The 23,940-nt window shown below is 39.6% G+C and overlaps 1 protein-coding gene across 2 annotated transcripts in view; it reads right to left on the reverse strand.

Annotated features, from left to right (window-relative positions):
- Positions 1–2,487: 2,487 nt before the first annotated feature.
- Positions 2,488–23,940, reverse strand: part of gmip (GEM interacting protein) — a 36,888-nt gene continuing 15,435 nt past the window's right edge. Inside the window, exons 10-21 of one of the 2 annotated variants that reach the window (XM_079835010.1) lie at positions 23,417–23,554; positions 19,086–19,276; positions 16,921–17,018; positions 16,766–16,828; positions 16,596–16,685; positions 16,359–16,519; positions 13,291–13,467; positions 11,402–11,539; positions 10,373–10,575; positions 9,979–10,291; positions 4,193–4,295; positions 2,488–3,737 (exon numbers count right to left, since the gene is read on the reverse strand). In XM_079835010.1, the coding sequence (XP_079691136.1) occupies positions 3,160–3,737; positions 4,193–4,295; positions 9,979–10,291; positions 10,373–10,575; positions 11,402–11,539; positions 13,291–13,467; positions 16,359–16,519; positions 16,596–16,685; positions 16,766–16,828; positions 16,921–17,018; positions 19,086–19,276; positions 23,417–23,554 (2,253 nt within the window). In that variant the 3' untranslated portion in view covers positions 2,488–3,159. The remainder of the gene's footprint in view (positions 3,738–4,192; positions 4,296–9,978; positions 10,292–10,372; positions 10,576–11,401; positions 11,540–13,290; positions 13,468–16,358; positions 16,520–16,595; positions 16,686–16,765; positions 16,829–16,920; positions 17,019–19,085; positions 19,277–23,416; positions 23,555–23,940) is intronic. The other variant, XM_079835011.1, reaches the window with a different exon arrangement.

Here is a 23,940-nt window from a genome sequence, read left to right on the forward strand (position 1 = left end):
AATATGTTTTAATTGCGATCTAGGCCTGTATAAAGGTCTGATAATTTTTTATGATAAAAAAAATCAACTTATCACTCAAAGTATTTTAGTAAGTATTATGAAATAGTACGAAATATTAATTGATGCAATTTGACAGGCTATTGATGATTTCGTGATTTGATATTTTGAATGGCGTCCATTTAATTTGGTCAAGTTTAGTTTTAATTTACAATCGAAGATGGACCATGTTCTGTGATGTGATAAACGTAAATACGAACAATATAGATTTTTTTTGTTTTGTTTTGTTTATGAGTGAAAAAGCGGCGTTAAAGATTATGAGGACAATTTGATCTTTTTTTTTTTTTTAGGCTACTCAAAACCAAACCATTTACTAATTTACAGAAACCAAAGCGTGCTTGAGTGAACACGTTTTAGGCTACAATCCAAGATATTTTAGACTATAGCCTATTTTCTACCAAATTACAAATTTATAGAAAAAAAATATAGAAAAATGTGTCCTTGTGGGGAGTTTTTTTTTAAACTTGGTAAACGTTAGATTAAAATAGATTTTAAATGATGACTCTCTGTAATTTTTCATATAGGCTACGCCTAAATTAATCTCATAAAATAGCTATAAAATGTTTTTATTTTTGTTATTATTAACCTTTGACATTTTAGGTTACTAAATAGACACGGTAGGCCTATTAAAGTAGGCGACCATGAATATGTAAATGCAAATGCATAAATTCATTATTAACAGCGCAGTTAAAATTGAGCATTTCTGTGAAATGTAAATTGCAGTGGACTATAGGCTATGTCAAAATGTTTATTAAATCCGTGCAGGTTTCTATGTGAACACAGTAGACGAGTCGACAGAGAAAAGTTCAATATCATTTGCCTCATATGAGATGATAGCAGGTGATGCTCTGATGCTTACCTTGCGCTGAAACACACTCCACCAGAGATTTCTGTTGGTAACATCAAAATACCTTTGAAGAAGAGGTCGGGCAACAGTGCTCCAAAAGCCAAACTTTAGTATTAGCTATAGTCCAAAATGCACGCAGTGGCGCTAAAGCATAGCCAGACTGTGTGTGATGTTCAGGCGCGCGCTTTATGTGATGGAGTGAAGACTCGGGCTGCGCGCGCACAATCAATGACTGCTGAAGGAGGGGTGCAAGAAGAAGAAGAAGAAAACACGGGCATTTACGAAGTGCATGTGGCCTATTGGTTCTGGGAACGAGTATCTCGCTGTTTCTCCTCCAGAGAAATAGTGTAATGTCTAAATGACAGGCTGTTTCAAATAAAAAGATGGATTAGTCTCATGCATCATAGGGCTACAGTATATAGGCAATAGCTATAATAACCTCATATTTTAGGTAGCCTAAAGAGCATTAGACTTCAGATAAAAAATATAGCCTATTTTGTATGTCATATTTGTATGCCTATTGGTCTATTGAAAGTCACACACACACACACACACACACACACACACACACACACACAAATGAGTGTTCAAGTTGTGAATGCTCGTGTCATTTACGGTTGAAAGGCAGCATAATGTTCGTTATAGGCTAAATACGTTATCAAATGTGTCATTTGTTCTCGTAGTCTGTATATAAATAATATAATCGTGCATAGCTACACTTTAACACAACAATCTATGACAGAAGCGTGAGTTGAAGCATGAAACATAAAAAAAAATAGCCTATCAAGAGCTACAGTGGGAAATAGGCCTACTTAGTACAGGCCTGTTGACAAAACAACGGCTAATATGGAAGTTCAGGTCATTTTTGAGGTAATTAATATGCCCAATTTAGAGCTAAAGGTTATAACTCGAACATATCATCAAATGCGATGCAGGTCCGTACGCGTCGCGTCTGCCATCTTGTGGCCAAACAATGGCACCAGCGCGAAGGCTAAACTACACTGAAGTAATCTGACTGACAGTTGCCATGTAAAGCTGTCAGGCATTGATGTGGGCTAACATTATAATTCTCCTAAAGAAGAACTGTTCTTCTGCTGAACACAAACAATATTTGTGTCAGATATTTTGAAAAATGTCGGTAATCAAACAGTTGATGGGGCATTACTGACTTCGACCAGCAAGCAATTTTGCCTTTAAAAGACTCCTAATAGCCGTCCAATCACAGCCCCGACGTCTAGGCTAAAACAGGGCAAAATTTGGGCTGTCCATGAAAATGTAATAGACATCTAACCATAGCCTAATAGACTAGTCATCTAGTCATAAACATGTCAAAGAAATTAAACCAAACTTTGATTACATGATGGAATATCATTCATCTCGTAAGTTATTTAGGCAAAAACGACAGTAACCAAATTCAAGGTTATTTTTCAGGTCTATAGTTAACCTATAGAGGGTGAATGGGTATGGAAAAAAAATAACATGGAAGTCAATGGGCCCCAGAAACTGTCTGGTTACGACATTCTTCAAAATATCTTCTTTTGTGTTCAGCAGAAGAAAGAAACTCACACAGGTTTGGAACAACTTGAGGGTGAGTAAATGATGACATGATTTTATTTTTGGATGAACTATCCCTTTCACGCAGTTCAGGATCAATGGTGTTTGCTATAACTGGATTAAAATTATTACTATTAAGATTCATAAAATACATTTCAGAATGGGCGCAGAGGCTAATTTCAGTTCACGCCATGAACCAAAGAGGGTGACACACAGGTTATAGAGATGTATGACATTTCTACCTATCGACTTGTTTCCAACTCTTGAACTAAAGATCTGTTAAGCATTATATAATGCAGTAATTTTAGTTATTATAGTATATAGAAATATATTTTTCCTGTTATTAAAGAATCTGGGGGAAAAAAACAAGCCAGTTTTGTTGTTGTTGTTGTTTCCATATATTGCATGTTCATCCCAAAGGAGTCATGTTTCAGCATCATACATCTATACAAGACAGGCTGTCTATGTTTGTTATAGACACCGGTAGATCTGTGCCAGATTTCTAGTGAGAGTGGAAACTACCGTCTGTACTGTGATTTAACTCCACTGTACATCATAAGCCACAAAGCAGGAAAACTAAAAATGTACAGCGCATAGCCTACTAAAATACTGTGGCTTTACAGCCCAACATGGGATTCATTCCGGTGAATTTAAGGAACCCCATCTGTGAAGTAAACATGTTAGCTTTGCTTCAGTCAGTGTCAAACAAAATGGAGCTGCTCGCCCTTCCCTGAATCACTGCGTTTTAGCCTCAGTCCAGACAGGACCTTCTGTGCCGTTCTCTCCTCCGTCGGACGCCTCCTCAAAGATCGGATCAGGCGCTCTCTCCCCCCCAGGGTGTTGTTCGATTGGTTGGTATTTTGTTTGTCCATTTGGCCCACATGCTCTTTGAAGGAAGAAGCTACTGTTTTAACCCCCTCATCCGATACCGTCCTTTTTACCCCTGTGTGAGGCGCAGTGTGACTCCCAGGGGCGTATCCAGTCTTATTCTGCGGGGGGCCAGGGGTTTCGTGTAATTGTGAGTGACTTTTTATGGGGGTCTCAGGCTCAGGAGAGGAGCAACGGCTGCTGTCTGCACTTCCTGACACGAGTCCTTCCCCGCTCCCAGAATTGTCCTCGTCCCGCGAGCCTGCTTTACGTAATAGTGCTCCTGCCGAACCCTGTCTGTAGTACTTGACCGGCTGCCTGCTGAAGTGACCCTTCGACTGAGTTTGTAGTTGAATTTCTGCAGCCTGCTCCAGATGGCCCCGAGGAGATGCTGTCGGCCTCATAGCCAGGACTGGAAGACGTACAGAACAAAACGAGACATTTATTCACAACAATATAATAAAACAAAACTTTGCATTTGAGTCGTTGCGTATTAACAAGCACAATCAAAATGCTTTTAAAACAATTTAGTTCTATATCCTTTAGACCAGGGGTCCTCAAACTCGGTCCTGGAGGGCCACTGTCCTGCAGAGTTTAGCTCCAACCCTGATCAAACACACCTACCTGTGATTTTCTAGTGATCCTGAATACCTTGATTAGCTTGCTCAGGTGTGTGTGATCAGGGTTGGAGCTAAACTCTGCAGGACAGTGGCCCTCCAGGACCGAGTTTGAGGAACCCTGCTTTAGATTTTTTGCTTATGACAACAGGAAGAAAAAGGATCGGCAATGCCACAGAAACACAGAGCACAAAGTTTGCGCAAGCAGCCAGCTGGTATTGAATTTGAATGTCTTTTAAAGCCCGCCTACCTGCTCTCTCATTGGCTTCTGGGCTCAGCTGGTCCATTGCTTCATTGGATGATGACTTGTCAGAAATATAACCCTCACTTGAATCTCTCTTGATAGTGCGAGTCTGTTAAAATGATAAAGATTCTGAATATAAGTCGACTAGAGAGCTATTAAGGCAGAAGGATCATTTCGATTTTTAAATTACTCTTATAGTGTGGATGAAGTGTCAGTGACACATTTAAAAGATATATAACTTAAACTGCTTACATAGATCGTTTAAAAGTTTGGGGGTCAGTAAGATTTTATTTGTATTTTTTCAAAAGAAATTAATACTTTTATTCTGAAACAATGCATTAAATTGATCAAAAGTGACAGTAAAAACAATTATATAGTTATTATTCAAATAAATTATGTTCCGTTAAACTTTCGATTCATTAAAGAATCCTGAAAAAATACATGTATCACTGTTTCCAAAAAAATATTAACCAGCAACACTGTTTTCAAAATTGCTAATCATAAATGTTCCTTAAGCATCAAATCTGAAGGATCATGTGACACTGAAGGCTGGAGTAATGATGCTGAAAATTCAGCTTTGGTCACAGGAATAAATTACATTTTTAAATTGTAATAATATTTCATAATATTACTGTTTTTACAGCATTTTGGATCAAATAAATGCAGCCTTGGTGAGTTTAAGAGATTTAAAAAATGTAAAAATCTTACAGACTTATATAGGATTTATTATAATTACAGGGAGTGCAGAATTATTAGGCACGTTGATTTTCTGATCATATTTTTTTTCCAGGCACATTTGACCAATTCCAAACCACAGTAATCCTAATAACTACTATTGATTTAGTATTTAATAATGTATAAGTGATATATAATTGTTCATGAAGGCTGGAAATGAAAATCACCTTATATTCAGGTGTGCAGAATTATTAGGCATGTTTTCTTTTACAGATAAATTGAGCCAAAAAAGAGATTTAACTCAGACTGAAAAGTCAAAAAGTATTAAATGCCCATGAGAAGGATGCAATACTAATGCAATACTAGACATTGCAGTTAAGGCATGACCATTGGACAGTGAAATGCTCGTTGGGTCAGCAGGGTCAGACAAAAACAGGTGGTGAAGAAAAGACACCTGTTAACTGCAAAAGAATTAAGAATTAAGGTGAAGAATTAAGGGTGAAACCATCAGGAACCCTTTAGTCTCCAGCGCCACCATTTTCCAGAGCTGCAACCTACCTGGAGTCTCCAGAAGTGCAAGGTGTCAGGATCTCAGAGACTTCAGTTAGGTAAAGAATCCTAAAAAATGACCCCCACTAGATAAGAATCATAAGCTGAAGTGTTGTAAAATACATGAAGGTTTTTTTATAGGCTTTATGGACAGATAGGTTGAGAGTGACTCTTGAAGGACCAGCACCACATCCTCTAGTACCACTGTTTGAAGAATTAATCTTCCAGAATCTGGCAGGACGTTTTGGGAGTTCATTTTTAGTCCATCTCTGCAAAACGGACTTCAGGATGGACTAAAATGAACTCCCAAAACGTACTGCCAGATTCTGGAAGATGAATTCTTTAAACAGTGGTACTAGAGGATGTGGTGCTGGTCCTTCAAGAGTCACTCTCAACCTATAAAACCTATAAAGCCTATAAAAAAGCAGGCTTCATGTATTTTACAACACTTCAGCTTATGATTCTTATCTAGTGGGGGTCATTTTTTAGGATTCTTTACCTAACTGAAGTCTCTGAGATCCTGACACCTTGCACTTCTGGAGACTCCAGGTAGGTTGCAGCTCTGGAAAATGGTGGCGCTGGAGACTAAAGGGTTCCTGATGGTTTCACCCTTAATTCTTCACCTTAATTCTTAATTATTTTGCAGTTAACAGGCATCTTTTCTTCACCACCTGTTTTTGTCTGACCCTGCTGACCCAACGAGCATTTCACTGTCCAATGGTCATGCCTTAACTGCAATGTCTAGTATTGCATTAGTATTGCATCCTTCTCATGGACATTTAATACTTTTTGACTTTTCAGTCTGAGTTAAATCTCTTTTTTGGCTCAATTTATCTGTAAAAGAAAACATGCCTAATAATTCTGCACACCTGAATATAAGGTGATTTTCATTTCCAGCCTTCATGAACAATTATATATCACTTATACATTATTAAATACTAAATCAATAGTAGTTATTAGGATTACTGTGGTTTGGAATTGGTCAAATGTGCCTGGAAAAAAATATGATCAGAAAATCAACGTGCCTAATAATTCTGCACTCCCTGTATATATCTGCCAGTTAGTGCTGTTAGTAATATTAAATGTGTTAGTCCAGCGCTTTATATCTTAACCTGTGGAAAACTAATCAGAAATTCTTAGCTGGTTAAACTGTTCTAGTTAGAGGAGACTAGGCTATAAGCTATTACCATCCTCCAGGCTTTTCTATAGTAAACAATTTGGTGAGTAGCCCGGCACTAAAAGCACAGTGCACCAGAGGTAAGACTCTGAAATAAGCACAAGCACACAGGCAAGCAAAAGTAATCTTCACAGAATAAGCGTTTAATCCCTCCAGGCCTTTCCACGGGCAAGGCGGGACAATTCAGGCCCAAGCAGAGCAAGAGAGGCTCAAGCAGATCAAGATGAACTCTTCCAAGATGAACACCTGAGGTGAGCTTTTAGCATCATCATGACAACCGCCAGCTTAAAGCACGCACTGTGTTCATTTGACTTACACCGTGTCCTAACCAGATGCGAAGCGATATTGTATTTGTCCTAAACAGCCGCGATGAGCAACACAGGATTTTAGAAACAGTGTCTATTTCTGCGACGTTGTGGCTGGAACCACAGAAACTATGGCTGCGTCCGAAAAACCTAGGCAGCTGCCTTATCAGACAATGGCTTGTAAGGCAGCGTTTGTGTATGAAGGCACCTCTCGAAACTGATTTCGGACAAACTTCTAAGGCAGTACAAAATAGAGAGAGCTTTGGTGAGAACTAAACAAAATTTTAATTACTACATTAGTAATTTCTCGCTAGAAATGACATCAGAAGTGGAAAATGTTGGTAACAAAAACTTACATTTAAACAAAAACTGACCAGCAAACGCAACTTTCGGACGCCATCTTTTTCCCCCAGCTCAACGGTCTCAGAATTGAACGCACAGAATTGTGGGATATGAAAGGCAGCGAAGGATACAAATCTGCTGCCTTCAAAACTCGATCAGATGAAGGTATCTCAGGAGACAGGAAGTGAAGCTAACATTAGATTTGGACGTGCCTTCCTGCCTTGAAATGTGTCCTCCGAAGGCAGCATTTTCCAGGTTTCGGACGCAGCCGTAGACTGATTATGTGCTTTATTTAATCTTAGAAGTAGGGCTGGGCGATAAAAACAATAACGATATGTATCGCGATAGACACGTAATTGATATCAATAAAAAATGCGCTCGATAAAACGTTCAATAATTTTTTTTTCTTCGTCGGAAGAAACCAGGTTGCGAAGCAAGTTTGGTTGCATGAACAAAGGCACTCGCTCTCTGGTAACCAAGCATGGTAGGGAGTGAAATGCTAACAGCCAATCATGTAACTGAATCATGTTTGGTTGGCCCATAACGCTGGCTGCGTCCGAAACCTGGAAAATGCTGCCTTCGGAGGACACTTTTCAAGGCAGGAAGGCACCAAGGCACGTCCGAATCTAATGTTAGCTTCACTTCCTGTCTCCTGAGATACCTTCATCTGATCGAGTTTTGAAGGCAGCATATTTGTATCCTTCGCTGCCTTTGATATCCCACAATCCTGTGCTTTCCATTCTGTGACAGTTAAGCTGGAAAAAAAGATGGCGTCCGAAAGTTGCGTTTGCTGTTCAGTTTGTGTAAATGTAAGTTTTTCACCAACATTTTCCACTTCTGATGTCATTTCTAGCGAGAAATTACTAATGTAGTAATTCAATATTTGTTTAGTTCTCATTAAAGCTCTCTCTATTTTGCTGTAGATCATTAAACTTTTACCCTGCCTAAGAAGTCTGTCCCAAATTAGTTTTGTGAGGATCCTTCATGCTTAAACGCTGCCTTATAAGCCATCATCTGATAAAGTAGCGAGGCAACATGTCAGCTGCCTTTGTTATCGGACGCAGCCGCTGTCTCGTGTTGGATTCATTCTTCAGTAAACAGTTGATAAAACAGGAAAACAAGTCCGTTCGCCAGTATGGCAGTTTTTTGGATTTTATAAGTCTGACCGTAGTCCCCACCAAGACTGGTGATACCACAGACTTGTTTTACCAGCCTTGTTTATACTTTCGTCTGGCTCCGCAAGCGCACGCGCCTCGTTCGTTTGGGGACGTGTTTATACTCGACGGCATGGGCGTCGGAACCATTGTATGTGGGTGGGACAAGACCCACCCACTTTTTACGATCAATGATATTGGACCCACTCACTTTTATCATCTCTAACATTCAGCATGTCTGTTTACCTACCCCTAACCGATAAACACTTATTATTAAACACGTTAGACACTTTATTTCCACTTTTTTAATATTTTCTTCATTTTTATTGAAAATAAATGCCTTTCCGATCTGATATGTGATGGGAAAAGGGAGAAGATTGAGCTCGGCGAAAGGCGGACTCGAACCGCGGGTCGATTTGTGTCAAAACTAGATGCCGTGCGTCTTACCCCTACACTACTGCCGCTCTCATTGATATGGCGATTCCCGTAATTTTGTCTTTCCGAACTATACGTTTAGCAAGCAAAGCGGTATATTTGTACTTAATGTAATTGACATCTACTCCAGTAAAAAAATTCTGAGGACCCACCCACATTTGTTTTGCTTCCGACGCCCATGCTTGACGGGCTCGCTGTTGTGCTATTCTTGACTTTGGCTGAATCCGAAATCGCCCCCTAAACCCTCAATCACTATTCCCTACTTTAATCCACTGATACAGTTCACTTGAAGGAGTGAATGAAAACGAGTGAACGAATTCGGACAGCCGCTGTGTGTACATCGGCTGTACACTCCTTATTGCGGTGCAAAGTGGGATAGAATGAGTGCACTCAATAACATCCACTATCGTTTTGGACACCACTACAAATGGCTGTCCCCTCAAATAGTGCCCTATTTAAGGGCATAGGGGGCGATTTCGGATTCAGCCTTTGAAACTACATGGAGAGGTAATGTTACTCTGCATCAGTGCCTTATGACAAAGCATCTAAACGGTAACAGTTACAAAGAAATAACGAAGGCACTGCACCATGTTAAGATATAATTGTTAAGTGTTCATTGTGATTTTAGACTTGTGTTTATATTTTAATTATTTGAGTGTTTTCCATGGTTGTGTTGACATTTCTGCCTTTATAACTGAGGGGATTATAATCAGAGGAAGGTTAGGTTTAAAATAAAAATGTTTAAATGTAAAATATTTTTCTCCTGGTCCTTATTTTAAATAGGTCATAAAAATATCAATAATTATCAATATCGACCGATATGAAACACGTAAATCGTGATACAGTTTTCAGCCCTACTTAAAAGCATCTGTGAGTTTGAATGTCAATTTGCGTTATTATAGCCTAATATTGTCTGAAAGCAAGAATGGGTAATTCACCTCAGAACTTGAAAATAAATTAAAGGAAACAAATTTGTTCAAAACTCGATGTGAACACACAAGTGTATTCTACGTCAGAGATCGTCTCGTAGCCGATTCGTGTCTGGTGTCCACAAACAAAATGCTTCTTGCTAGGATCTTATCGCGTCGCGTCTGGTTAGGACACAGTGTTAGCGTGGAGCAACTGATTGTGTGAAGTCATGTTCTTATTGCCTACCTCCAGTGAGCGTGGACGTTCCCGGGATGCAGCCTCAGGGTCCTGTGAGGAAACGGGACATGACGCTCTGGGTGGGGTGTCTGGGAGGGGTGCCGTGGGAGGCGGTGGCGGAGGTGTGCTGGATCTTGTTGCGGAAACGAATACTTGGTCATAGTGTGAGATCATGAACTCCACGAGAAGAGCCTGATAGCTGGTTTCCAGGAGAGCGATCATCGATACGTCGCCTGACACCAGGGGCCGCAGGAGTGTGGGGCCAAACACGATGCCCAGGTTTCCTGGAGACATTTTGTTGTCTTCATATTGTTCTGCCACCCTGAAGAGAAGAAAGCGACGGATTAGTAGAGAACTACGTTCATTTAGATGAGCTTTAATGTGATTTCAGACAGTGTGGTACCTGTTCAAGTGGGAAATCATGTGCTGCACTGTGTTGTAGTTACACTGAGGCAATCGGCCAGTAAGCTCTCGGAGTTTGACCACAATACTCTCCACAATCCCAGCAGAGTCGGCAGCATTGTCCTTTTCACTAAGCCTCTGAATCTCCTTACCCGCATTGATAAAGTTGTTGTAAAGGTCAAAGGTGAGTAACGGCTCTGGAAGCTGTGAAAGAGGAAGACGGGGTGTTGGCCACATGAGGGGTTTAATTCCCAAATATGTTTTAAGTAATGAGAAGATTACTGTATAGAGAGTGTAATTTTAAACAATAACTACCATGAAAACCATGACATTAAATAATTGTGTTTACCAACTAATCAGAGAATCACAACAAGCAAATCACATATTTTGTAATAAATGTAAAATATATTGTTTCTATATATAAAATATAAATCTTAAGATCAGTAGTTTTATATTCGTATTTATATTCGTATATATCGTTTGTCATTCGCAATGCTTCATGGCATTGATTTTTAAAACCACAATCTTGTAATTTTGTCTTTTCAACAAAGACAAAGACTTTTTTTGCTTCAAATCAAAGTTTGTAATGCTGTGATTAACCTCGTAGCTGGTTGTTTTGGTTCATGGTTTATAACTCTTTGACAAAGACTTTTTAAAAATCCCTATGGGAAAAATGAATGGGGAAAAATACTTCCGGAAACAAGGCTGCTGAAAAAGTGGGCAGGGCACTGTTGACAGGCTATTAAAGGGATAGTTCAACCAAAAATGATCATCATTTACTCATCCTTAAGTTCGTCCAAACCTGTATACATTTATTTCTTCTGTTAAACACAAAAGAAGACATTTTAAAGAATGTTGGTAACCAGACAGTTGACGGTAGCCATTGACTTCCATAGTAGGAAAAAAATACTGTGGAAGTCAATGGTGGGTGGGTGTATTTTTGTTGGTGAACCATCCCTTTAAGACTAGATTTTTGTTCTACCTGAACTCTCTCAGAAAATGTGAACTTTACACAAGAATCCTTTTTTACCTCTTTGAAGAAGTGCTTGAGTACGGAGGTGATGTCATGCGGTGAGAGGTCACTAAGGTCAACTTGGTCTTTCTGGATTTCAAAGGCTTGACATAACTTGAGAATGCGAGGTTTGGAACCACTGATTCTGTACACTCCCTATATACAGAGACGAGAACAAGAGGGTGAAGGCAACTAGATTATTTTATGAACAAAATTTGATTGTTTGCTTGTCCATAAATGGCCGCCATGATGCCGGCTGACACCTTGCCACGTTTCATTCATTAAATTAATTGATCTTTATTGAAATCACTAACCCTTAAGGCTGGAATACACTTCACAACTTTTACCCAGATTCTCACCCTGCTTTACAGTCTGCAGATTTTGGGCAGTTAGAGTAATCGTGTAGTGTTTGATGGGCACAGGCTCCATTTCAGCTTCATACTATGATTCCATCCAGTCAGAGGATACCAAACATGTTTGATATTTTGAGCCGATCCGAATGAGGATGAGGTACATGTTCCTGTTTTATGTGTTCAGATCAACTTCTAGTAGTCTAGTCGTGCAGGCCCGGTTCTACGGGGGTGCTAAGCACCCTCAAACACAAGCAAAAGCACCCTCAGTTGATACTGTAAGAATATTGGCGAAACAGATTTGCAAATTTGTGTCTGAGAGCGTCAAATGCATCTATTTACAGCGTGTTTTTGCAGGGGTGAGTAATGTAGCCAATCACAGTTGATTTCTTGAACGAGATCAGAAGTGTTTAAGTTAGTCAGAATCAGAGTTTGTATTCAGTGCTGAGTTAATACAGGCTTGTGAAACCTCTCAGTAACAAACAAAGTCAAGACACAATGTAAGTAAGAGAATTATTGTTGATATTTTTATAACAGAACTTTGTGAGATCGTGATGAACTGACAAAGCAACAGCATTTTAGTGATCTCAGCGATCTTGGTTCACTTTCGAGGCTACAGTCTATAAAATTAATTTAATAAAACTATTGCTGCTAAGAGGACCGACGGCAGAAATATCCTCCTGAGACCTAGAATAGAGGTTTTGCCTCTGTAGAGGACATTTAGCGAATTTCTCAGACAACATGCACAGTTTTTAGTCTGGATATTCTTATGAAATATGAGACATTCTTATGAAAATATTATTACATAAAATGTATAGATGCATTGCCTAGAATGGGAATGGCATTTATGGCCACGTTTACACACATATTGCATAGTAAAATGGTATATCAAATAATTCTGTTATCTTTCATAACATTAAATCCTATTGTTTTTGTCTATTCATGTCTTTTAACTTTCTCAATAAATATTTCTGGTGTCCTCTACAGAGCAGAGGATATAGCATATAACAGGATTTTTTTTTTTTTTTTTTTAATATCCATTTGTTTTTTATGCTCCAATAAAACAAAATCACATTAAATAACGCATTAAAGCACTGTAAAGGCAGATTAATAGACAAACATTTGTAGCAAAATATTTTGGAAATTCCAATTATTGGTAAAAGTGATGACTTGTAAATAAATAATCATAAATTTCTCACTGTACACTGCTATGGTGGAGCCGTTGCTTAGCCTACACTTTCACCCTCAGTAATTTCAGAAGCACCCACAGTGATTTGATTCTGGAACCGGGCCTGTAGTAGTGCGTGTTCCCCAGTTGTTTAGTGTGTGATGCCCAGTTTTCCTCATTAACCGTTTATGAGGTGTAGTGTTTTAAAATCCTTTTCAGATTTTAAAAGTTGTGTAATGTTTTCCAGCCTTAAAACTACGAGCAATAGTCAAAAGTTGCCTTAGCCAGCATTAATAATACAGATCGTGTAGGAGTGAGTCAACTAGTCAAGTTTCTTGTCTGTCTCTTTAAGACATTTTCACAAGATCCGTGTTTTGCTTTATTCCTACCTGGACTCCGAGAGCCCTGCTCTCAATCTCTTCGGTGCAGCGCAGGACAACGAAGGGCACAGAGTCTGGGCTCTCTCTGGGAAGCAGGGAGAACTCCATCCCAAAGATGAAGCCCCTCCTGTGCTCACACTCCAACTGGCACACCTCCAGGCACTTCCTGTGGACTGCAAGGCCACACTGGCAAGAGAGGAGCAACAGTCAGTCTGCCATGTTGATCTGTGGCTCTTTGCTTAACCAGTCATTTAACTGTCACTTTGATCTTACACTACTTACAAAATACTTATTTATAGGATCAGTTCACCAGGAGTTAATTGCTTTACTTAAAGCCGGGCAGGCACGGTTTGACTTTAGCTGTCGTACGAGCTCGCAGGCGATTTTTTTCTCTCTGGAGAAATCGTGTGGAAATCGTTGATTCTCCTACGGTCATGTTACGAGCACCTTCCAACAATCACCAAAAATTCCGGGAGTCGCCCTGATTTTGCATTCCAACACTCTCCATTGACTTTGTATTGCTTTGCAATTGCTTACAATTGCTTTGTATTGAATGATCCAGAATGCAGCAGCACATCTTGTCTTCAACGAGACCAAAAGGACCCACGTCACACCTCTCTTCATGTTTATGCACTGGCTACCACTCGCTGCTCGCATCAAGTTTAAGGCGCTGACGCTTGCCTAGAGAGCCACCACGCGCTCAGCTCCTGCGTACTTTGACTCGATTCTACGAGTCCACACTCCCAGCAGAAGCCTTCGCTCAGCTAAGGAGTGACAGCTTGTGGTACCATCACAGAGAAGGAAAAAATCCCTTTCCAGAACATTTACATTCAACGTTCCCAGCTGGTGGAACGATCTTCCCACCGCCATCCGAAACGCAGAATCATTGACAACATTCAAAATCAACTAAAAACTCATCTCTTCCGTGAGCACTCATAATTTTTTTTTATTTTCCTCTTTCTTCCCTTTTTCCCTCCCTACTCTAGCCTGTGCTACACTGAGCAATGTACACGGACTCAGTATTTCAGGCACTTGTTGTGCTTACTCGACTCTTCATGACCAATCGCTTCCTGTACTCCCAAGTTGTAAGTCGCTTTGGATAAAAGCGTCTGCTAAATGCACAAATGTAAATGTATGCGTGAAACGGCCTCCTTGTCATTTCTGACTTATAGCAAAAAACAGAACAATGTCTGAAAGCTGAAGTGTGACAGTGTACAGTAAACAAGCTAAAAAAAAAACCAGAAGTTTTTATAAGCTGTTGACCCAAAAAACAAGCGTTTAAGGACAAAAAAGTGGATACTGGCAACTGAGACAGAGCGCGACATTGGAGCGGAACGTAATCAGCGACAGGAAATATAATGTATAAAACTAACATTTGGATATTTGACTTAACAGTGACAAAATGTTTACTGCACACATAGGCATACTGAGTGGCAGGATCCCAAAACGTACCCATTCTTCCTGCTGAAGCTTCAAGTCTTATTGCCTGTATACATTTTTTTATCCCATTTTTTGGGGTATTATAAAAACTATTTTTTTAAAAAAGTCACACAGCAGCTTTTAGACATTGTTCTGTTCTTTGTTATAAGTCCGAAATGACAAGGATGCAGCCTCACGCAATGCAAAGTCAATGGAGAGTGTTGGATTGTCCCCCCACCCCCCGTGTGGGCGTGGCCTAAATGTGTCTCTATCAGACAAGTCACAGTTACTATGAAAATGGGAATCACAGCAAAAAAAAATCTCACCAGTGACCTTTCAGACTCATAAGGCAATGTAAAACGATGCAACTGATTTGGTCACCTTAGTGGCCGTTCACACAGAATGCGTTTTTGCACAAGCTCGATGGATGTGTTTGATGTGTCTTGTGACTTTTGCAGCATTTCACGCATGACACAGATAAATGTAGTGTCACCGTGAAATCAAAATGGGCAATTCTTGTTTTCTATGGAATATAGCAGTATTTATTATAAATAATTTATGCATGCACACACGTCAATTCATGTATCCTCTTTTTTTTTTTTTTTGCCGTTTATGACAAAACAGTTGACAGGAAGCGAAGTTTGAGGCCATGTCCACACTAATACGTTTTAGTTTGAAAACGTATATTTTTGGCCTTCCGTCCACACTGAGACGGTGTTTTAATTCAACGAAAGTGTAGCTTTTTAAAAACGCTCTCCAAAGCGGATAAACTTGAAAACACCGTCTTTGCGTCGTAGTGTGGACTGTGAAGACGGAGGTATTTGAAAACGATGATGCATGTTTAGTCATGTGACGCATATTGTACCAATAGATATGTATGTTTATACCGCTATTGTGCCTGTTATATTCACTTTCACACAGTTGCTAAAATATGTTACTTTGCACACTTCATATCACAGTCCTGCAAGGATGACAGAAAATGTCCTTGCATTTGCTGTCCTGTGGAAAAACACGAGTGGAGTTGCGTTTTAGACCAAACTAATGGTTGACAGAGTGCGACCTGGACGCATCAGTGAATGCTGATATATTTTGCTAAATAAAATGATCCTGCCAGAAGAATTGTGTGATAACTTTATGATGTCTGAATCATCTCAGTGAGCTTTTATGAGGTTTTACACATGCGCAGTTACTTGAATTTGGCGTGTACTGACGTTTCAGTGTGGATGAGAAACTTTTGGAAACATTAGTGTGGACGGAGAGCGTTTTGAAACGTAAACTCAGTTTTCAAATCTATCCGGTATTAATGTAGACGTAGCCTGAGAGAGAGAGAGAGAGGGGGGGGGGGACGGGATCGGGAAAGGTCCACGAGCCGGGACTCAAACTCGGGACACCCGAAGCATAACTGTCGGCATGCTGCCCACAAGGCTATTGGTGACGATTCATGGGTCCGCTTTAATCAAAATAACTTCCCCTCCCTCTTGATACCTCTTCTCTTTTCTGAGGACGTGTTTACTGACGTGAGGGTGGGATCAACCTGTCACTCACATTAGATCAACCAATAGCAAGCCACAACCATCCAACCAATTCCCCATGGACACAATCAAGTCCCACCCTACATTTTCTCATGTTCTTCTAGGCTGTTTCACTCTGACACTCACCTCCTCACACTCAATCCCGTTGACCAGGATGTAGTTGTCACATTGCTTACACTTGACCATCTTGCTCTTCATTTTTCTCAGTCTGTGGGTCAAGGCGGCACGTGATGCAATTCGCGGCTTGCATGACATTCCGTTGCTATCAGACAAACCCTCTTCGCTCTCTGCACACAGATGAAGAAAAGTCAACAACTGCAGCGTCTGCCATTGAAATGCAGAAAGTGTAAAAAAAAATCATACCTGCTTCTTGAAGAGCGTCTTTCTCATCAAGATCATCTGAAGACATGGTTCCTGTGGAGGAGGCCTTGGGCAGCTTACGGCTCCCATGAGCTTCAGAGAGGAGAGATATTAGTAACTTATTTACAATATCTATGGGACACTAATCAAATATTGCAAGAGATTTCTTCTACCTGGACTGGACAGTGATTCAAGACTTCCTCCTGTGCTGTCTCGGTCACTGTGGCCAGGCCGTCCTGTACATCAATAAATCACATGACATTGTTCGGGTGCACTTCAGCTGGATGAGTTATTATGCAAGAAAGTTTATGATAGAAATCAGACGTACGTCCATCTACTAAACTGCTGCTGTGTTTCAGCTCATCTGGTAGCACGTAGAAATCTTGCTGGTAATTGCTTTGTTTACGTCGACTTGTTGGTGGGGATCTGTGAAAATTAGAGAGGTAAACAGATGTGTAAAGGGTATGGAGGAATTCAACTCAAATTATGTGATTGCATTTGACGTTCGCACACCTAAATGAGCGTTAGTTGACTGCAGACAGAAATGTTTGAGCAATTACAGGCAATTCAATTCTGTTCACGATAAACTAAAACAGTGGGATTTAGCAACTGATTCATATATTTATGAAAGTGAAGCTGATCTTAACATTTAAAAACAGCAAATCTCAAACAAAAAGAACAGGCAAAACGCAAAGACAAGAACAAAGTGTACGTTTCCAGATTAATGCATAAAACTAGCTGTATAATAAGAATACTTTTTTGAGAGGACTCAAATAAAACAGCCTTTTGGACATAAAATAAGTCTCTTAAAGGGTTAATTCTGTCATAATTTGCATATCCTCAAGTTGATGGGCCCCATTGAGTTTTTTTTCCTACTATGGAAGTCAATGGGTGCCGTCAACTGTCTGGTTACCAACATTCTTCAAAATATCTTATTTTGTGTTCACCAGAAGAAAGAAACTCATACAGGTTTGGAACAACTTGAGGGTGAGTAAATTAAAATTATGCCATGATTTACTCATCCTCAAGTCACCCTAGGTGTGTATGACTTTCTGCTTTAAGACGAATACAATTGGAGTTAAATTAAAAATGTCCTGGCTCTTCCAAGCTTTATGATGTCAGTGAATTGTTGAGTTTTTGAAGTCCATAAAAATGCATCTATCCATCATATAACTGCTCCACACGGCTCCAGGGGATAAATAAAGGCCTTCTGAAGCAAAATGGCACGTTTGTGTAAGAAGAATATCCATATTTAAAACTTTATAGTCTAAAATTACTAGCTTCCAGCAGTCAGCGGTACGCAAGTCGACTTAACGGCATAAGAGTAACCCCTGATGCGATGTACAGGAGCATCGCAAGTTTGAATATGGATATTTAAATATGGACTTTGCTTCAGAAGGCCTTTATTACCCCTGGAGCCGTGTGGAGCAGTTATATGATCGATAGATGCACTTTTATTGACTTCCAAAATGACCCAATAATTCACTGTCATTATAATGCTTGGATTAGCCAGGACATTTTTTAATATAAATCGTCTGAAAGAAGAATTTCATACACACCTATTGGATCACCTGAGAGTGAGTAAATCATGGGCTAATTTTCATGTTTGGGTGAACTAACCCTTTAAGCTCAAAAACAGTGAAAATGTTGTTAAATGTGACCCTGAACCACAAAACCAGTCATAAGTCGCACGGGTATATTTGTGGCAATAGCCAATAATACATTGTATGGGTCAAAATTATTCTTTTTTTTTTATGCCAAAAATCATTAGGATATTTAGTAAAGATCATGTTCCATGAAGATATTTAGTACATTTCCTACTGTAAATATATCAAAAATGTATTATTATTAGTAATATGTGTTGCTAAGGACTTCATTTGGACAACTTTAAAGGCGATTTTCTCAATATTTTGCACCCTCAGATTCCAGATTTTCAAATAGTTGTGTCTCTTATCCTAACAAACCATACATCAATGGAAAGCTTATTTATTCAGCTTTCAGATGATGTATAAATCTCGATTTAAGAAAAAATTGTGACTGGTATGACTGTTTTTTTGGTCCAGGGTCACAAATATTATTACAATTTAAAATAACTATTTGAATACGTTTTAAAATGTAATTTATTCCTGTGATGGTAAAGCTGTATTTTCGTCATCCTTACTCCAGTCTTCAGTGTCACATGATCCTTCAGAAATCATTCTGATATGATGATTTGATGCTCAAGAAACATTTATTATTAGTATTAGTGTTGAAAACAGTTGTGCTGCTTCATATTTTTGTGGAAACCGTGATGCATTTTATCTTTTGACTAAAATGTAAAGTTCAAAATATAACTATTAGTTATAATATTAATATAACTCCTTTGTAACATTGAAATGAAATGTCTTTACTGTCACTTCTGGTCAATTTAATGCATCCTTGCTGAATAAAAGTATTCATTTCTTTAAAACAAATCCTACTGACTCCCTGCAAGTTATTCTTGTGTGCCCTCACCTCCTGCTTTGGGGGATGAACTCTTGGAACGTGAAGTTCTGGAGAGGGTGGTCAGGTATACGCTTCCCCAGGATGTACTGCAGGTAGGGTTCACCTGGCTCACAGGGCCTGCAGGTCAGCTCCAGGTTCTGGTAGCCCAGAGGAACCGGCTCAGTCTGCTGCCGCTGGTAATAAAACATGTTCACCGTTGCCTGACAGAAGAATAAGACAGAGACTTTCATCAAGAATCCATGGATGAATATACAAATATAAGTGTAAACTAGATACGTAGAGTAGTGCTAGCTGATGCAAAAGTCATCGCTATGCAACTGCTAGGGTGTTTTGTGAAAGCTAGGGCATTCTGAGTGGTTACTTGATAGTTCTTATCAAAAAAGCCCACTCTCTATACTATGCTGGTTTCTGTGGCATTTTAGTTTTTTGATGATTGATAGACTTTCACTGGATATAGCAGAAGTCATGTGGCCCTGTTTACACCTGCACTGTAAAAATGCAACAGGGATTCTCACGAACACTTTTTAGTAAACTTTACTTAATGTCTTAACTTACAACTGAAAATATAATTGATGTTGATTTTCCTCAAATGTTTTTGTTTGGACTCACCATTATGGTGATCAGTGTTCCCATTGGTTGGGCACTTTGAGCTTCATTTATATTAATGTAATTCTCTTTCTATTGATGCAGCGATGCAACAAGAAATCACAGTTATTTGGTTTCAAAGGAAGAGAAGTAATAAATGGGTTGCTTTTAAAAGGTGACATAACTTCTAACTAAATCATTAATGATTTAGTTAGAAGTTAGGTCACCTTTTAAAGCAAGCTACTCATTACTTACCTTTATGTCAAATAGTGATCTTTAACAGTTTTATTGCTAACACTTATGCATTGAAACTTTAAATTGGGTTGATATAATCCTTCTATATTTGTGACAATATCTAGCAGTTGACCATGCTTGAGTCACACACAGACTTCAACACTCAGCATGCAAAACACAACAATGGTAGCTACACTAAGTCAAGAGTAAATCTAAAGTAAATGATCAAGTACTCTCTACAGTTCTTTTTTAGTTACTAGGACAATAGTGAACTATATTAAATTATATTATTATCATGATTCGGATCGCGTGTCAAACCGCCAAACTGCTGAAATTTGGCGATTCAAACCGCTGAATCGACTCACTGATTCATAACGCTTCGAAGTTTCATGATGCCTTGTTTTGAAATCGTCATCACTATGTAAGTCGTTATTTAGGGTTTTTTTGCGCACAAAAACTATTATCGCTGATTCATAAAGTTATTTTAGAACCACTGTAGTGAGATGGACTTTGTAACGACGTCTTTAGTACCTTTTAAGGGTCTTGAGAGTGAACCGTGCCATTGTGCCAATGGAGGCCTTTCAGAGCCATCAGATTTAAACTAAAATATCTTCATTTCTGTTCCGAAGATGAACCGAGGTCTTACAGGTGTCAAACGACATGAGGGTAAGTAATTAATGACAGAATTTTCATTTTTGGGTGAACTAACCCTTTAACTAAGCATTTGTCAGTACAACATACTATTCCCATTCAACTTTATTTGTTTTTTTGAAGGCAATCGGTTTGCATGTTTTTTTTTTTAAGTAAGTCTAACTAATTTGATTTTACAATGTGGTATTAAGCAGCGTTTTGGTTGATCGGATCACAAGTGGACGACCCTTTGACCACTTCCAGAGGTAGTCGAAAATGCATTAGACCGGATTGCTTTCGTAGTGTAGACACTCAAGTGGTTGAATGTGTTCGAACCATAGACTGTAAAAAAATATGGACGTAGTGTCCGTGACGTCACCCATAGGATTCTGATGAGCCGTTCTGAAGCGCAAAGTAGGGACGAGCCATCTTGGCAGCGCGTCATCGCGCGTCACTCCCGGATAACAGAAAATGGGCAAAAAGGCGGGACGTGGGCGGAGCTTAAGTGACGCGATGACTAACAGACAGCAGATAAATGGCTATCCACCTGTCACTCGAAATGGCCACGCCCTTAATTATGCAGAATTTTAAGGCTTTATATAATGTAAACGAATGAGTTATAAAAAAATTCACCCCCCTCACAGTTGTCATGAAGGGCAAAATGAGCCGTATAGACCAAAAGCACAATTTGTACCAGGCTGTAAACATGTTTTATTCTGCTCTAAAGTTGGCCATTTTAACATGGGGCTCAATGAGATTCTGCTCCCTTCTGGATCCTGTCCCTAGCGGCCAGTCGATGAATTGCAGTTTGAGGCACTTCCGTATTGGCTTCAAGAGAAACTGCGGGAGGTTGCCGCTTGGTTCGAACACGCAAAAAAAGACGCCGCCACCTACTGATCTAATGCGTAAACATCAGGGAAAGCGCGCTAGCCAGACGGGACTTAAAGGGGTGGTAAAACACATTGTTTTGAAGGCTTGATTGTGTTTGTGGGGTGCACTGTAACATGTGTTAATGCTTCGTTTTTAAAAAAAAATAATTATTTTTCATATATTTGACATTTATTCTACACTGCTCTGTCCCTCCTTGTAAAACGGTCTGATGCTTTCCGGGTTGTATGAAGCCAGTCCCTCAAAAATACGCAATGGGCTCAGATTGGTTAGCTGGCCCAGTGTGTTGTGATTCGCTAACCGCAGTGTACGTTTATCGGAAACGTCACGCCCCTTACCGGTAGACTGTGCTTTTGTCAGTATTAGAAACGATGGCGTCAATAAAACCACACCAATCTGAGCCCGAATCAGACCCAGAACATTTTAGTGAAGATGATCGAGCAAAACCTGTTCAGTCCTAATGAGTAAAGACTGCGGATCTATAGTGATCGCTACTGAATGGCACTTTAACTTTTGTATTTTTAGAACGATTATAGCCAAATATCTGTCGCAAGAACTATTAACCCAAAACACTAAACACTGGCTTTACTATAGTAGCCAAATCACACACAGAACCATGTTTAGCATGCCTGTAGATAAATAATACATAAAAGCTCTAATCAAAGAATCATTTACACTAATGCCAAGTTCGCTGTTGAGATTTTAACGTTAGTGTTTGTAACGTTAGGTGTTCGTCGGATAACGTTAAGTATGAATGAGCATTTAACAGACTGGTTTGCAGAACAGCGTTGTCATCTGTTTACTTCCTTGCTACAACCTATTACAGGAAAACACATCGATGAAAAATAAATCAGACTTACAGGTTGTGGCCCGTAAACAGCTTCTGTTTGTAAATCCAGCTTTCAGGTCAAGCCGTTGTGCATATCCTGTATTGAACTCGCGAACATTGTGAAAGTTTCCCTCCGTGAGATGTGCTGTGGGAGGGAGCCCCGCGCGCGTCGTGCATTCACACACTGGCCGTGTTTGTCTTATGCAGCTGACGTTGTGCAAATCCGGTGTTGAACTCGCGAAAATTGTGAAAGTTTCCCTCCGTGAGATGTGCTGCGGGTTCCCTTCTGTCTCATACACACGTGCATATAACATGTTGTATGTTAAACGCTCTGCAACGCACCCCCGTCCCTATGAAGGCTGAACAGAGCAAGTACCCCAGACCTGCAATCCGGATGAATATAACAGCGTTTCCTCGGCATCGCGGCAACAACACTCCAGCCTAACTATACCACAACAGCGCCGCGATACAAAATGGCCTCACCCCCCCTTATTTAATATTCTCGGAGAAGGGGTTTATGTAAATATTGAGCCTGGTGATGTCACCAACCCTGGAGGAATGTGTGTAGTCGCCTACTGGCCGTTTGCTGTAGTTCTTAGAAATGGATTTCTTTAAAAGAAAATATCTCCCTTTGCTTTAAACTTTGAACGTTGTAACTTTGCAGATGTTGTTTATGCTAAAGCAGCAACATTACACGCTAGCTAAAGTTAGAATAGTGAAATCGTGGTTTACCACCCCTTTAAACTTGAAGTTTCGGCTGAAGACGAAAACGTACCAAGCACAATGTTCTCTCACCATTCCAGATTTCTAACATGCAGTCAAAGTGTTTGGCTGGTCTTGCGTCTGTCAGAGCAGAAACGTGTGAAACGAGATGTGTTTTTCTGTCGTCTCCAGGTGAGTTCAAATGTAAATTGTGCACGCTTATTTTACCCATTAGATCAAAAGATCTGGAAAAATGCCTATACATTTACCAACCCATACACTCTCCCCTCAAAGAAATCAGGACAGAAGTGGTTGAAAGTGAACAAAAGAGACGGATTAAAACACCAGGTGCAAACGGGAATGTGTTTCCCTCATCTACTTGTGATCCGATCGACCTAAAGTTTCTCCTTCATGTGTATACATTTACTTTTCACCTTTTAACCACCCAATCTGTCTCTGAAGATGAACCAACCTCTTTCAGCACAGTGTCTCCTTGACAGATGAGCTTGCGGATATGGACAATTATTTTGCGCTTCACCTTCTCCAGCTCTTTTTGATGGTGGTTTGCTTCACACACACACTGCCTGTACAGCATCTCGGCCTCTGTAACCTACACCGTAGCAAAGCACAGTGATAAATATCATATTGAAGAGATAATTAACATGACACTTTTGGATCAATGCATTATTAAAACAAGAAATACGCTTTTTACAATCTCATGTGCTTTGAAGATAATATTTTTTCTAACAATTTTCTTCAGAACTAGCATAGTTTATTTATTAAGGGAAAGCATATTATAATCTCTCACACATTTTTTTTCACCGTTAAAGTCCTTTTAATGACAGGTTTTGAGTCTGAAGTTATAAAATAATAAACAAAATGTGTAAGCTCTACATAAAATATATTTCCTAAATCTAAATACTACAGAAAATTGAGTTTAAAATAGTGCTGGGGAAAAATCTCGATTTTTATCACATCCAAAATAAAAGTGTTTAC

The sequence above is a fragment of the Gobio gobio genome (assembly GCF_949357685.1).
Source record: "Gobio gobio genome assembly, chromosome: 1".
NCBI classification, from domain to species: domain Eukaryota; kingdom Metazoa; phylum Chordata; class Actinopteri; order Cypriniformes; family Gobionidae; genus Gobio; species Gobio gobio.